The 16,384-nt window shown below is 41.3% G+C and overlaps 1 protein-coding gene across 3 annotated transcripts in view; it reads left to right on the forward strand.

Annotated features, from left to right (window-relative positions):
- LOC113443291 (caM kinase-like vesicle-associated protein) overlaps positions 1–16,384 on the forward strand; it is a 32,438-nt gene that overhangs the window by 13,779 nt on the left and 2,275 nt on the right. For 2 of the 3 annotated variants that reach the window (XM_087925580.1, XM_026711407.2), the window contains exons 2-9: positions 5,328–5,423; positions 7,829–7,960; positions 11,861–11,935; positions 13,114–13,252; positions 13,446–13,566; positions 13,897–13,972; positions 14,822–14,958; positions 15,343–15,421. In XM_087925580.1, coding sequence (XP_087781706.1) covers positions 5,329–5,423; positions 7,829–7,960; positions 11,861–11,935; positions 13,114–13,252; positions 13,446–13,566; positions 13,897–13,972; positions 14,822–14,958; positions 15,343–15,421 — 854 coding nt within the window. In that variant the 5' untranslated portion in view covers position 5,328. Of the gene's footprint in view, positions 1–5,327; positions 5,424–6,351; positions 6,456–7,828; positions 7,961–11,860; positions 11,936–13,113; positions 13,253–13,445; positions 13,567–13,896; positions 13,973–14,821; positions 14,959–15,342; positions 15,422–16,384 lie in introns of those variants that run through there. The other variant, XM_087925578.1, reaches the window with a different exon arrangement.

A 16,384-nucleotide genomic window follows, 5' to 3' on the forward strand; every position in this document is an offset into this window, starting at 1 on the left:
ACTCGTGTTTTATTAACCTAGAGTCCTAGACTTAGGGTTCAATGTCTTGTGTGATGTTTTCTGAATTTTCAGGATGCTCCTGTCTGCTAGTGTCAACATTAACAGTATTCAGGATGAGTTGGCTGGTGATGAATTTGCTTAAAAGTGTCCCAAGGGCAGCCAATTTGGGAAAAGCCTTTCTTCTTAGTTAATAGACAGAAGAAGAAAAAACACTCAACGTAGGCCTTGCATATATGTATGCAAGCTTTTCTCAGTCTGTAAGGTGCAAGTGCTCTTGCACTGCTGCGTCTTCGTAATTGGCAGTGAGTAGAGGCTCTGTTGGAAGGCCTATTCAGTGAGTGCACTTAGGCTCTGGAATGCAATCCTGAGTCACTTCCTCATTAGCAATGATGGAGAATTAGGAGAGCCTTTGGTGCATAATTCTCATGCCATCTTTAGTATTTTAAATGCTTGGCTTTTCCCTACTATTTTGTGGTCTTCTGGATTGATTTTGGTAGGGCTGATATGAACCAGCTACTAGTATATCAGATATACATATTGAGCAGGGAGTGACCAAATATGACATTGATGCCATCTTGTCAGTGGTGGTATTCGACCGGTTTGGCCCAGTTCTGCTGAGCCGGTAGCGGCGATGAGCAGCAGAGACCGAAACGGTTCTCTCCAACGCTCTACTGTTGGGTCCGCCCGGGCTCCCATACTAACCTTTACGTCCTGCTTTTGAAGCGCGCATAGCAACTGCTGCGCGGCAGCTGCTGAAGTGTCACGGAGAGTGCAGGATTGCAGGAGGGGAGTCGAAACGCCTCTGCGCCTGCGCGAAGTATGTGTTTGGCACGCGCACACGCCATGCCCACTGAACGGGTGATGAAAATATTTTAAACACACCACTGCATCTTGTGACACTCTGCCCCTTTCTCTGCCCAACCAATTTGTTTTTCGTAGTCCTTTTCCCTGAAAGCCTTGCAAATTTTGCAACTCATCCCGGTCTCTGCCTTCCCCCAACTTCAGTGTTTCATCCAGTTCTTTCTTTTCAGCCCAGTATGCTTGCTTATTGCCATCCCTTTCCCATTCTGTTGCTTTCTGTCATTTAGTTTCCTGGCCTTCAGCCATCTTCTCTAGGCTGTACTCTTGGTTTTGTTCTCCTTCATTTTGTAGTTTATCTTCCTATCCTCTTTTTTATTTGCTGGGATCAGACATCATGCTCAGCCCTAATATGGTTTGCTTAGGTTTGGTTTGTTATCATTATAATCACTGTGGGTTAAGAACGGATTAAAAATATGTGAAAATAAGATTACTGATTATTTTCCTCAGCATCTTGTCCTTAGGCCTTTTTTCTTTGGCAAGTCTTCCTATGAGTTTCTTTCTCCATCACTGCCTATTCTAGTTTTTTCTTTTTACTGAATTACCTGTCCTTTGGGTTCCTGTATCTTAGTTTTCTTATTCAAGGTGCTCTTTTCTCACGTATCATCTGAACTCTGTCTTTCTGCATATAGCTTTTTTTTTCCTTTCTTTCTTTCTTTCTTTCTTTCTTTCTTTCTTTCTTTCTTTCTTTCTTTCTTTCTTTCTTTCTTTCCTTCCTTCCTTCCTTCCTTCCTTCCTTCCTTCCTCTCTCTCTCTCTCTCTCTCTCTCTCTTTCTTTCTCCTTCATGGTGTTTTTGCTGGAAAAACATTACCATTTTACTTTCCACTTAGAAATGTTAGTGTTTGTGAGCATTCAATTGCTAATTGTTTTCCCTCTTCAGTTAAAATTCTTTTAAACATTCCATGACACTATAGGCCATCAGCCAATGGATAGGATCTTGGAGACTAATAGACAGTGGGCAAAATCTAACACTGGCAATGAAGATTCTCATAGAATGGGATTTTCTATTCAACCCCTTTCCTTCCCTCAGTGATGGATTTAAGCCACTGGATTCCATATAACGGACAGCTGCCAATTCTACTTTATATAATAGGTTTTATCTCATGAGAACATACAGATTTTGATCTTTTTAGGCACCTCAACCACAGGAACTGCTCAAAAGCGAGTGACATTAAACTTTATAATTGATAATCCTTCCTTCCAGGCTGCCTATTTAAGAAAATGGAGCAAAAACTCCAGAGGATCCACCAACTTCTAAAAAAAAAATGCTAAAAATTTCCTAATTCCAGGTTTCTGCATCTTGCAACTTTTTTTTTCTTGCACCAATGGAATATAAAGCACTGGATAAGACATTTAGCAAATTGGTTGTCAAAAGGGTAGATTTAAAAAGTCAGAAAGAAACAAAGGCCGAAGAGATAGAAATTGAGTGAAAATTCTAATCCAAACCATCCATAAAAGAAAATTGAAATATTTTACTTCTGGGCTCCATGCAGCTGCCTCAGATATTAACTTCAGCTCTTTAAGTGTGGAACCAGAAATCTATATGGATCTGTTGCTGAAATTCATGATGATGATGAGTCATCCAGAATTAGCTGCATGAATATGGCCCCAGCTCTGAATGTTTCTTTGTGCAAGGAAGATCAAGTCTGCTGTTGCTCTGTTTGAACAAGAAGGAGCATCTGTGTCTGCCCCTTGGGGTGCCGAGTTATCTAGAATGCACTGTGAAGCTAGATTTGGAGAATGGATAGTTTGACCATCCCTTGAGTTGAAAAGGCATTGGAAATTTCACATGGGTGTCACAGCTCATCATGATACTGAGGAAATGCCTTTCAAAGTCTCCTACTAGCACTATTACAGCAGATTTCACACTAACAAATTTGAGTTGATTTCTATAGTAGTTCTCAGATCTAACAGAGACTACATTTGCTGGATAAACTGACACATGCTTAACTACCATAAATATATAGCAATTAATAGTTAACCACAGTTACAGTTAAGCAGCTAACACACATCCCCACCTCCCAATTACCAGATACGTGACATCTTCCTATCCTGCCTTTTCTTTTCCCCTGAAGAAACACCAATTTGAAATGAATTGGCTGAGAGAAAATGACTGCCCCAAAGTTTACCCAGTGGCAGAGGAAAGTCTTGGGACTCCCTAGTCCAGCGGTCCCCAACCTTTCTGACTCTGCAGACCAATAGTAGCAACGGGAAGGGGATGGTTTCGTGCACATGCCCTGTGCTTGCGCAAATGTAGCTTTGCGCACTTGCCCACTGCTTATGAGATCCAGTTCCCAATGGGCCACAGACCGGCACCGGTCCATATACAGGGTGTTGGGGACTCCTGCTCTAGTCCATCCCAACATTGTAACCACTAGGACATGCCGGTGTAAATCGGAGCTAGTCATACATTATCCATTTTCTTCTTTTTGCAGGGATAGTATCCCAGTAATCATCTGACAAATAACAGAAAGCTCATGTACAACCATTACACAGGATTCAGGGAATATCTAATGCTTCCCACATCCTCCTCTTTTCCCATAAGGTAGCCCTTCAAAACTGCAAAGGATAGAAAACAAATATGGAATACAGAACAGATGTTCCTGCTATATCTGACCTAGTTTGATTTAAGAACAATAGTTACTCACCATTTACCTTGAAACATGGTACACGTTACACCGTGGGTTCTGCTTGACCAAGACAAACTTATTTCAATGACTTTACCTCTCAAGATGCATATTTCCCTCAAAACATTACACCTGCACCATGTGGTATAATGTGTGATAATTTAGAGCAAAACTTAGGAATAAGAAACTAAGAACTAGTGACCAACTTTACCATTTTAAATGACTAGGTTTAAATAATTAGGAGCCAGTTGCAATCTCATATACTGCATACAGACCCTGAATGCCACCTTGAGATTTTTGGAGACAGATCAGACATAACTGTACTCAATAAATGAAAAGAAGGAACATCATAATAGCTAGATGATGCTATAGCCTACTGTTAGCCCTAAAATAGATTTGGACTTTGATGTGACGCAAGACACACATACTTATATGCCAAGTCTTAAAAACAGTTGGGAGTTTTTGGAACTGCCTGTCAGGATTATGAAGGAGGTGAAAAACTGCAAAGATAGCCTGTGACATTATGAATCAAAATAGAATATTGTCTAAAAATCTGCAACATCATACTTACTTTAATCTTTCAAATACTGCAAAACTTTGTTCTTCTCCTTTTGGGAACTCATTGTTATAAAAGGAGGACTGTTTTTATATGTAGAAGTTCACATGCAAAAATATTAGAAGAAGCCTCTAGGAACCAGCCATCATTAACAGTTGTTCACATGGATGCAAATGAAGTCAGTACAGAATGCCAAAGAAAGATTATGAATGTTGTTGTCCAACATATCTGGAGGGCAGCAGGTTGGGGAAACATATTTAAATCCCATCAAAATCATTGGGACGTATCAATCATAATTTCATTTAATTAATTGAAGTTTAACCTCCTAAACAAAAATTTAAGTGCACTTGGCCTTCTATAAACTGGGATGCTCAATAAACTTGGAGGTGAAAAGTATTCTATTCATGAAATCAATGTGACCTCACATCATATTATAGGTTCCACCTTATATGGGAGATGGGTTGCATAAAAACTGAATAAATATGTAAACACACTATCATACTTTTCTCCTTGATAATGTGACTTATAGGGGAGATGGGAGGCATAAAAATTGATAAATTTTTTAGACCGTTTAGACGGTAAACACACTATCATGCTTTCCTCCTTGATGATGTGACCTAAGATCTTTTATTGTCTCTTTGGCCACAGGAAAAATGGAGGACTTCTAGAGAATTGGAGAATATGTTGAAAGTGTGTTTCCCTCTAAGTGGAGAGAGAGAGAGAGAGAGAGAGAGGCAGCACTTAGGACTTTATCCTCAGCTCTAGAAGATTTCTCATTCACTATGTTTAAAGTATGAAGGTCATGCTAATGAAGCACGAAGGGAATTCTGACAGAAAAAAGGGGTCATAAATGCATAGACGCTTCAAACTATGACATAACCTGAATCCCCTCTCTCCACTGAAGGGCAATGCCTCCTATTAAGAGCTAGTTTGGAGTAACACATGGAGCTTCCAAGAGAGGATAGAAACAGGGGGGGGGGTTGGTGATAAAAATAGGGAGGTATTCTGCAAAGAGAAAAATGAAGCCGTTGGTTCGCAACAAAACATGCCGATCCTTCCGATTTGTACTTGGAATCTACGTAGCAATCAAGGCTGTACGAAAATCTGCATGGCCAGCTACCGCTTGCTTGAATATTTCCTTTTAAAGCTGGCTGCTTGAAGTTCTATCTACAGCAAAAGACAATCTCCATCTCTGACTTACAACCTGTAGGGAACTCAGGATAAACAGGCTCGGAAAAGTTACACCGAGACTCACAGTCAGCCCTTCTGTCTCTCTCACCCCCAGGATGCCGTTTGGCTGCATCGGACTGCGAGATGAAAAGAATTACAACAGCCTTTCTGACATCACTGACAAGTATGAGATTGGACAGCTGCTACGAGCGTAAGTAGGGACCCTGCCTGAAACTACTTCCAGTTTGCTGGAGTCCTAAGGGCCACCTTAGAAAACACCTGGATTTGCAACCAGGCTCCTAATAATTTGAGAGATGCATCATTAAGGAAGCCTCTTCCTTTCTTCTCCAGCTATTAGATCTCTTGCAGTAACACTGCCACATCCAACACACTGTGGCATAGAATAACAGAGTTGGAAGGGACCTTGGAGGTCATCTAGTCCAACCCCCCCTGCTCGAGCAGGAGAGTCTATTCCAAATATTAGCCTCTACCTAGGATCAAACTCACAGCCTCCTGATTGTGAGGTGAGAGGTCCACCTCTAGGTCACCGGAGCTGCATCCTCTCCTGGTCAGCCTATTATGAAATAGACATGTGGATTTCAAATTGCTGAACACTACTACACTACCGTGTTTCTCATATAATAAGGCCGGGTCTTATTTTTTTTTGAGCCCCGAAAAAATGGCTAGGCCGTCTTTTCGGGGGTGACTTAATTCCCCCCCCCTTGCATCTTCGGGCGGGCAGGCGGAGATGGCTTGGATGTTGACCTCGACGTTGGTGGGGCACTTTGTATCGGGGTCAACGCAGGCAGCACCATATCCGGGTGTGCAACAAAAGTACTTCCTAACGGCAACCCCCCCCCACCATTCCCCCCCATTTCGCATGGTTTAATATAGGCCTTAATTTGGGGGGAGGGGTTTAATTTCATTTCATGCCTATAAAACATGCTGGGACTTCCTATTGGGGGAGGCCATACTGTTGGAGAAACAGGGTAGTAGGTACACTACTTTTCCTGCTGCTACCAGGTACATTCCAGGTTCTGGGCCTTGGACCTCCTGGTTGTGGATCTATGGCCTCCTTTCCACTGTGGATTAATAGCCCCTCTCTCTTTGCTTGTCTTGCTCCTTGTGCTGAGGTTCCTGAAATGCTGCCTATGATGCCATCAGTGGATACGGAGATTCATCTCAGCCTGTACCTGGCCAGCCGATTTGCTACGAGCAGCAGAAGGCAGGAACAGCAACATAGGTGCTGTGAAATAGCTTATCTGATGGCAGCTGCATTACTGGCTGCTGAGAAGGATGAGCAATAGCTAGTAGATGGCTTCCCATTCTGACTGCCAAATAGACAGTCTTCTAGGCCATATGGTATTTATAATATAACACAGCTCAGTTTCAAACTTTTTCAACATAAAGATTATGACGCTCAATGAATAACAGAGGGATAATATCGATGCATACAACAGTATTGCTAATATCAGATCACCAAAACTAATAATAATGTTAATAATAGAAGAGTTAAAAGGGTTAGAAAACTATTCTAACAGAACAATTCCTCTATGTTCTCTATTGTGGCCCATACCCTCTGGAATAACATTAAGGACCAGAAAGCCCTTAAGATCTGGTTCCGTTTCCAGTTAGTATGGTTGTTATTAGCTGGTGGAGCCCCTGTGGTATTCTTGTATTGTTTGTATCGTTGGTCATGTAGTAGTTCTAGTCCTATGCCTGTTTAGATGGAGTTACTGTAAAGATGGATTTACTGTGACAGTTCTGGGCTCCATTATGGCTATAAGTCAAGAACTATTTATAGCTAAAAATTACAACTGCACTCCAATAGTTTCCATATAGGATAGCTTACAGCTTTAAGAGCCTAAGCAAGCACCCCACTCTGTGCTAGGATTTCAGTGAGGTCACTCAACCTCTGTTAAACTGAGCCCATAGAAGAGTTGAAATATGAAGTTCTTATTCCTGTCAGCAATTAGATAAATGCCAGTGATAAGGCTTAAGGTCAGGAAGTCTTTTTTTTTTTTTACAGGTGATTCTGTTTTATGTCCTTGCTGAATAAATTTATTTAATGGCCTAAAAACTGTTTATTCAAGGCTTCCCAAAAATGTAAATCAAACTTGGAAATAAAATCAATCACTTTTATATTACCCCAAATACACAAAGGAATTCTAGATGTTTCAACTTTGCCATGGTGTCTTGCCTTTACGTATTAATTCTATTTATATTCTATTTTTTCTCCACTCCAAGGAGGTAAAACACTATACAAGCTCTTCTGTCTCTTTCACACACACATCAGATTCCTACAACAAGCACATGAGGCGGGCAAGGCTGAAAAATGGTGATCATATTGGGTTTTAAAATCTCTGTAGTCTGTTTTGCTTTCTTTGATCCTAACCAGACAGCATGTAAAATATAGTTTTGCCACTGTCTATTACTTCTGATAGCTAAAACAGTTTTAATTACTTGATGCCAGGATAAACAACAGGGATTGGACATCTCTTTCCATTTTGGCTCTATACCATGTAATGATATTTGGATGGTAACTATAGAAAACAGAACATCAAGCTAGCCATTAAAAAAAAGAAACCAGGGTTCTTTCTGATCATTATTCCACAGGAAGGAATTCTGTGAGATCTGTGTGGCCCGTGAACGACAGACAGACAGGCTATACATCTGCAAGAAATTTCTCAAGAAAGATGGGCGCAAGGTGCGAAGAGCAGCCAAGAATGAAATCTTCATCCTAAAAATGTAGGTTCCTGGTGTGTATATGTGTGCGCTCATATGCAAGAATGGACGTTATCCTTCTGCATCCTTGTGTAGCAAAAGGAATTTCAGTAAAAGCCACCATCTGTATCACTCTAAATAAAGATAACCCTTTTTTTTTGTAGCAACTACCAAATGGATTAGATATATCACACCAAGGCTGTATATATCCAAATGGCCACTAGATGGCCATGCTTTGTTATCATCCAGGGCACGGCTGTCAAACTCCGGGACCATGGGCCAGACGTGTCACATGCTGGCCGTGCCCACGCCCGGTTTAGCAAAGGGAGGAAAAGTCCCAATCTGTCACGGGATGATAGGTGAGTTTGACACACCCCTAGGGTTGATCTAGGGTTGCCCAAATTTCTGCATCTTCAGATGCCTAAATTAAAGGGTGTCTATAATGAGTTAATGGACACCCTAGCTAAGTTGTAGTCTATATGTTCAGTTATGACAACAGATGTACGGGGAAGGAACTTGAGCGCACTCGAGTAATGAGAAAGGGAACAGAGAGAGACCAAAATATTGGGGAAAATTAAAACAACAGACAGCAGCAAACATGCTGAGGTATTAAGGAGCCATCTGCTTCTTTGTTTTCCTGGCAGGCATCTGTGCCCTTTAACAACTGTACCACTAGATAGGAAATTGTTCACTACAGCTTTCTCCCCCCCCCCCACTATTTTTGAAGAGTGGCAAAATATTCTCTTAATGAAAACGGCATCTATGGGGAAAACATGAACAACAAACGGTCGGATAAGAGCTGTGCAAGATTGCCAAACTTTAGATGAGGCAGGGATGGATGAGAATCCTCTGATCAGCTGGCTATGGATAACTGCGAAAGCATCCGTTTCCGGCCTCACTTGGGAACATTGCAATGCTGATCTTTCCCACTGGAAAATGGGTCGTTGCTGGCCAGTAGAGGATGGCAGAATGGCTTCTCTTTTCAGATTATTTAGTGACACATAGGACAACGGACTACTGTATAAGTTTACTCATTTACATATCCACATTTTCTCCACTGTACCAAACTTATGTAGATGTGGTTCCAAGGGTATCTTCTAGAGCAGGGATGTCCAACCTTGGCAACTTTAAGACTTGTGGACTTCAAGCTTTGCTGGCTGAGGAATTCTGGGAGTTGAAGTCCACAAGTCTTAAAGTTGCCAAGGTTGGACACCCCTGTTCTAGAGAGTCACTGAGCCAGACTCAGCTTAAGACCCTGTCCTGGGACCACTGTAGCAAATCTCTGGCTATCCAAATGATAAAAGAACTGGGCTTAAGATCTGGAGAAACTGGCACAAGGGGGGGGGGGAGGGAGGGAGCTCCCTGCCAATCAAAGCTCGATATATATTTGCCGCAGTAGAGTAACAATGAAAACTACAGGTTCCTCAATATGTATGTTTCCCTGCAACCAACAGATCCCTAGAAGCAGGGTTCTACCACACTAGGCAGCACCCAAAGCGCAGAGAGATTTCAACCCAATACACAATGGCAGTGGCAGCATACACGGAACAGCACAACCAAGTAGCTGGCACTGTATACAGGAACATCTGCACAGTGTGTGAGTTAGACCCTCCCAAATCCAGATGTGAGATTCCACAGAAGATCATGGAGAATAACAGGGCTAAGATCCTGTGTGATTTCCAGATTCAGGCAGGCAGGCATGTACTGGCCAATCAAGCCATACATCATTGTAAACAGTTCATTTAGTGACCGTTCAAAGTTACAATGGCCCTGAAAAAAGTGACTTATGTCCAGGGGTGGGATTCAAAATTTTTAACAACTGGTTCTGTAGGTGTGGCTTAGATGGTGGGCATGGCTTGGTGGTCATGTTATTGGCTGGGTGTGGCCAACTCAATATCACTCACATCGAGGCACGCATCTCCTCGCCTGGCCTCTCATGACTGTGGGGATGCTGCAACAATTGTAAGTGTGAAAAATGGTCATAAGTCACTTTTTTCAGTGCCACTGTAATTTTGAATGGTCACTCCACACAAGCAAAATACCAGCAAAGGAGGGGAAAAAAAACTCCAGAAAAGTTCCTGAGATAAGAAGTCTAGTCCTGCCAAGAACATAATAAGGGTTAAAGGAGAGGCACTTTCTGTAAGCAACACCAGAGTGTTTCCTTCCTGCCTTCCTTACAGGATTAGGCCAGTAATTTCTTCTAACAACCGGTTGTCCGAACTGCTTAGAATGTTAACAACCGGTTCTAGCGAACAGGTACGAACTAGTAGAATCCCACCCCTGTTTATGTCCATATTTCACACGATCTTTGAAGCATCCCCATGATCATGTGATCCAAAATCAGACGCTTGGCAAATGACTCATATTTATGACCGTTGCTGTGCCCCAAGGTCATGGGATCACCTTTTGCAACCTTCTGACAAGCAAAATCAATGGGGAAGCCCGAGTCACTTAACAACCGGGTTACTAACTCATCAACTGCAGTGATTCACTTAACAATTGTGGCAAGGAAGGTCACAAAATGGGTCACAAAAACTCACCTAATAAATGTTTCAGTTAACAAACAGAAATGTCGGGCTCAATGGTGGTTGTAAGTCGAGGACTAACTGTAGTAGGCGAGGCACAGAAGACAACATTTGGGATAAATGTATCAGTGCCAAGTGACAGCAAGTTCAAGATGCTTCCTCCCCACCCACCCCAAGCTGGACTTGCTTGGTTTTTTTTTTCTTTTGAAAACTTTTCGCTTTTCATCTTTTCATAGGAATAAAAATAAGAAAACCCAGTTGCCTTTGGGAGGGAGGAGGGAAAACACCTTTGGGGCAACCATGACCTGGATGATTGAGAATCTTCGTAGACATCAGGAAGGAGCATGAAAGCTGGAGAAATACCAGGGCCTGAAAGGAGGAAGTAGAGAAGATGTGGAAAGCAAAGGTCAAAGGGGTGGCAGGAACACTCAGGGTTGTAACTCCTAAGCTGGAAGAGGGGCTCGAACAGAGCCCAGGAACAATATCAAATCTCTCTGCCCAGAAGAGTGCTGTGCTAGAACAATTAAGATACTCTGAAGGCTTGTTAGTTTTACTTTTTGTTGTTGTTCTTAAATAATGCCAACATTATTATCATGGTCTTTGCAAAATTATTTGGGAAATATTCCTGTTCCTGTTTTTTTTTAATAGCACACAAACAACTGAGGCATAATTACAAAAAAACCTCTCCATTCCATTCCATTAACAATGCTAATGTTCTCCTCCAATTGCAAAATATTGGATAGTACACAACGGCAAAAAACAACATCCAATGAAACCACAAATTAGATACCAAAGATAAATGTCCTCAGATGGGGAGGATGTGTGTCTACATTTAACCTGTTTTCAGAATGCTAAAAAGGTAGTATTTCCAATGGTTTAAAAAAAAAAACAGGTCAATTTTTTGCTTTAAATTCATCTCGAGTGCTTTGAGTCCAACAGCTGTTATGTAAGCAAGCAAAAAGTAAAGCAATGACAAGGAAGAATGAGATTCACATCTTCAGAGAAAGAATGAACATTCCCTTCTCTGTCTCCATCATTCATTGTAACTAATGCTGCTGTTTCTTTCTTTCTTTCTTTTTTAAACACCTTTCATTTCCTGACCTGCTGGCATCACAAGAACTGTTTTAAGTTTCTTTACTGTTTAAAGGCCAGGTATGAATTATTGAGATAGCCCTAGAGCAGACTGAGATTTCTGCTGACTTGGTCTCTGTAGAAATGAACTCTTGGGGGGGGGCAAACAACAGAGCCAGGCAATAGGGAAAAAGGCAACGCAAGAAAGATCTCAGCAGGGAGGAGATGGAGGATATCACAGGCCAGGTAAGTTGATGGCAGGCAGAATTATGATGACTGGGCTAAGGGGAAGAGGGGAAACTGAGGTCTCTCTACATTTTTCTTCCAGGGTGAATCACCCCAATATCTTACAACTGATTGACACATTTGAAACGAGGAAGGAATTCTACATTATCCAAGAACTGTAAGTTTGATGGGAAGTGATGATAGATAGATAGATAGATAGATAGATAGATAGATAGATAGATAGATAGATAGATAGATAAGATAGATAGATAGATAGATAGATAGATAGATAGATAGATAGATAGATAGATAGATAGATAGATAGATAGATAGATAGATATAGGCAGATAGGCAAAAAGAATACAGAACATCAATATTAATGTACTGAAGATATGTTCTTTTTTTTCCCCAGGCTGAAATGCCAGCTTTATTGTATTTATATCTTTCCAAGGAAGTCAAAATAACATATGCAGCTTTCATATACCCTCATTTTGTTCTTCACAACAATCGTATTAGATGGTTTAATCAGGAGAGATGTTATTGGCTCAAAGAAACCAGAGATTTTTGTGGCTGATATGAATTGAGTCCTTTCCATTTCTAGGCTAGGATTACTCAACACACACACACCCAAACCAAGGATGCATGGGGGCCCCAAGCTGCTCTCAGAAGACTTGAGAGCAAACAGAAAGCCTTCCCTAACATTATCACCAAATCATGGCTTTTAATACAACAGGAAATAATAATTCTACACATGAAGGGGAAATCATATAACCAATTGAACCTGAATTACATTTTAAGGACATGAAAGGGAGTTTTAAAATTGCAGCTACCCATTTCTTTGCCCTGGCTGCATCCACACATTTCTGGACTGCAGCTGTTCACATGTCAAAGAAGTCATCTTTGAGATGGAGAAGGTTGCCATTTGGGCCCCAAACTAAAATTGAACTATACTTTAAGCATGATGGATAAACTGAACCAATGAATTCTGGTTTGTAAATATGCTTTATGGTTTATGTAAATGCAGCCAAATATATATTTTTATAGTAGATGATAGTTAAGCAACCCTTGGCTTAGTGGATAAATAGCCCAGCCCAAGTGTGACTCACCCGCCTTCAGATTGCTCCTGTTTTAGCATTCTGAACAGAGAGATTTTGTATATGTCAGGCTCTACTGTGGCATGATATGCACTGCGCCTTTGCCTATTACTGAAGCATACCATAGCTTTGCTGCAGGAGTCCAGATGACCAGGAGATGGTAGTAAAGGATGAGCCTTTCCTGTATCTTTTTGTGTGCCGGAGTGGCCGTCTGGCCTCTACTCAATTCCACCTGTCAAGTTGGCTGTGGTATTCTCTACAGGGCTACCGGCGGCGATGTTTTTGACTGGATCCTAGACCAGGGCTACTACACAGAAAAGGATGCCAGCAACGTTGTACGGCAAGTGCTGGAGGCATTAGCTTATTTACATAATCTGCACATTGTTCACCGCAATCTAAAGGTAAAGAAACAGCACGGAATGCTAAAAACCAAATATTTTCAGAGCAACCGTCCCCTCTAGTGGTTTTATCTGGGATAGCTATCCTTTGAGCACTGGAAGACATGGGCTGATATTTTCATGATATTTTCAGGGGGGCTTCCTGTTGCGAAGGAGAGTGCAAGGAAGGTTGCTAATTTGGAGCTCTTTCTTTTAGCTGGAGAATCTTATGTACTACAACCAGAACAACCGCTCAAAAGTGGTTCTGCGGGATTTTTATCTCTCACGTTTTGAGAATGGTGCCATCACAGAACCATGTGGGACACCTGAATATTTAGGTATGTACTTGCCTTTGGACAGAGAAGAAATATCTCAGACTTGGGATACTTTCTCCCTGCTACGCTGCAATAACTGGGCTGAAAAGTAGAAGCTTCATACGGTTTGTAAACCGTCCTGAAAAAGAACTACACAAGACAAAAATTCAACAGGTGGTTTTTCTCTCTCCATAAGACAGAAAAGCTCAGCTCTTAAATTTCTGCCTTTTGTGCATCGACAGAATTCTCCTGGGAAATGTGAAAATAGCAAACCTAGCATCTACCTCTGACTGTGCGGGATATATCTTGCTCACATTTTCTATAGTTGTCTTTGATCCATTTGTGTCCTCCCAGCTCCTGAAGTGGTTGCTCGGCAACGCTATGGACGTGCTGTTGACTGCTGGGCTGTTGGAGTTATCATGTTTATTCTGTGAGTTCCATTAGTGTGTGTGGGGGAGAGGGAGGGGAGGAGGGGGAGGAGAGAGAGAGAGAGAGAGAGAGAGAGAGAGAACGCCTGCTGCGCCTGCATGGCAAAATGCACAGAGAAAGGACAGGTCCATCTCTTTGCAGTTGCTAGGACTATCAGATCTAGGCAAACAGCTGCTAAATAGAAGCGATATGGAAAACATGAATTCTTTGCTGCCATCTAATGGTTATCAGGATTTCTGTAGCCTAGATATGCTATGCTAGGCAGACACAACAACCTTCCTAATCGAGCACATTTGAAGCACATCATTCCAAGGAGTCAGGCGAAAGCCAGCAGGTCCCAGGCTAGAGGGGGCTGTTATGTAAACATTTTTCAGCCACTTCAGCAACCAAGCAATCCCCTGCCATGTATCCTTTGGAGGGATTGGGAGAAGGATTTCATTCATACAACACTCCCCACCGCCCCCATATTCATTTAGAAGGATCAGGGGAAAAGTTCAGTATTTAAATTCCGGAGCATAGTCACACAGAAACCTCCGACTTTTTTGCACTGTAATAGGACAACCAACAGTTGTGTTTCAGGCTTCATTCTTGTCTGCAGTAAGATTCTAAACTAGCCAAACTGTGTCTTTTGCCAAACCTAGCTTAGACCCGAATTAACATTAAGGGACTAGAGACCTTTGATTTACTGCCAAACTTGTGAAGCCTAAGAGTCATGTAGGGACAAGTTGTAAAATAAGTTGAAAAATCACAAGACGTTGACCAGCATATTTGACTATATAAGCATAAATGTTACATAAGAAAATAACTTTGTAGTTTTCATGACTTCTTCTTCCCTTCCTTACCAACACAGATTGTCTGGGAACCCCCCCTTCTATGATGACACAGATGATGAAAATAGCGACAGTCACAACCGCCGAATCTTCCGCAAAATTCTGGCTGGGGAGTATGATTTTGACTCTCCATATTGGGATGATATCTCTGTCTCTGGTGAGCACTATCCAGTCTCGTTAGCTTCTCTCCCATAGACATGGAATTGTTTTTATGTACCACACCAGGCCAGGAGGAAATGGGACACCCTTGAAGACAATTCTTCTCTGCAAGTTGGAGATATGCAAGTTGTTATGTAAAGGAAAATGCTTGCTGATTTTAAGAAAGCAAAAAAACAATGAGGGAGATTGCAACTCTGCCTCATTTGCTATTCTAGTTTCCTGTCTGAAAACGAAATATTTAAAACTGCAATTCCCCATGCATTAATCTGTTCTACTTTCTTACTATGGTTCCTCTTCATCTCCTGCAATGAGGATCCAAAATCTAGTCACCTGACTCTCCTTAACATTGTCTAATTCCCTATCTTTTCTTATTTTCTTGCAGCTAAAAAGTTGGTGTCTAGACTAATGGAGGTGGATCAGGACCAACGAATCACAGCCCAAGAAGCCTTGGGACATATCTGGTGAGTGGAACTCTTTCAAACTGGAGCAAATGTATCTTCTGTGAGGTCCTGTTACCAAATGCCTGACCTAAAATAGCTTACGTGTTATATTGCATCACCTACCTAGTTATGTATCCCACATGTATCCCATGTAATGGTATCAATACTAACAGGGCAACAATAAATATTTTTAAAGATATGGCCATTTTTCTTTCCAACTCATTCCCTCTGTTCTCCCATTCATCCCCCCAATGCAAGTTTCTATCTCCTAAAATAGTATTGCAATGGAAAGACTAAATTCAAACATGTGGTTTGCTATGAAGTCATTGAATGATTTGAGGCTAGTCATTATATCGGCATTATTCTATTTTGCAGAATTATTGCAATGAGAAAAGAAATGGGTGGAGCACAATCACTGCCCTGAACAATTTGAAGGAGGAACATGTGAAATAACACTATGTTTTCTACTTTTGTTCTTAATTTGTTGAAGCTTACATCTATGCCCATATTAATCTGTTGTCCCTATAGTTGACAGACATGCAAAGAGGGAAGTGTGTAACTCTAGCAAATGTTTACTGCATCTTTAATAAAAAGCATTACAAACTGTTTCCATAGAGTCTGGTGTAACTGCTGTTGTGATAGGCACATTTTTTCACATAAATAGGGCGGTCCAAAGCCATTCCTGGATTACCTTGATAAGTAGAAAATCAGTACTGTATCTCAATTTTGATGTTAAACCAATTTGTTAAGCAAATCATATCCCTAAATTCTCTGTGCACATCTATTAAAAAACTCAGTTTATCATGTTTTAGTGGTCATTTATTTTTGCTATTCTGCTACAAATGATTTATGGTTTGCTGTTAGCTCTTTCCTAATGTCATTAAATAAGATCATTCAGGGGTTCATCTGTATGAATAAATAAAACCTCTGATAAAAGAATCTTGCTACAGGAATAGAGAACAAGCATTCAGTTCTCTAAGGAGG

This window comes from Pseudonaja textilis, chromosome 2 (assembly GCF_049901715.1).
Source record: "Pseudonaja textilis isolate UNSWEBS1 chromosome 2, rPseTex1.2, whole genome shotgun sequence".
Taxonomy (NCBI): Eukaryota; Metazoa; Chordata; class Lepidosauria; order Squamata; family Elapidae; genus Pseudonaja; species Pseudonaja textilis.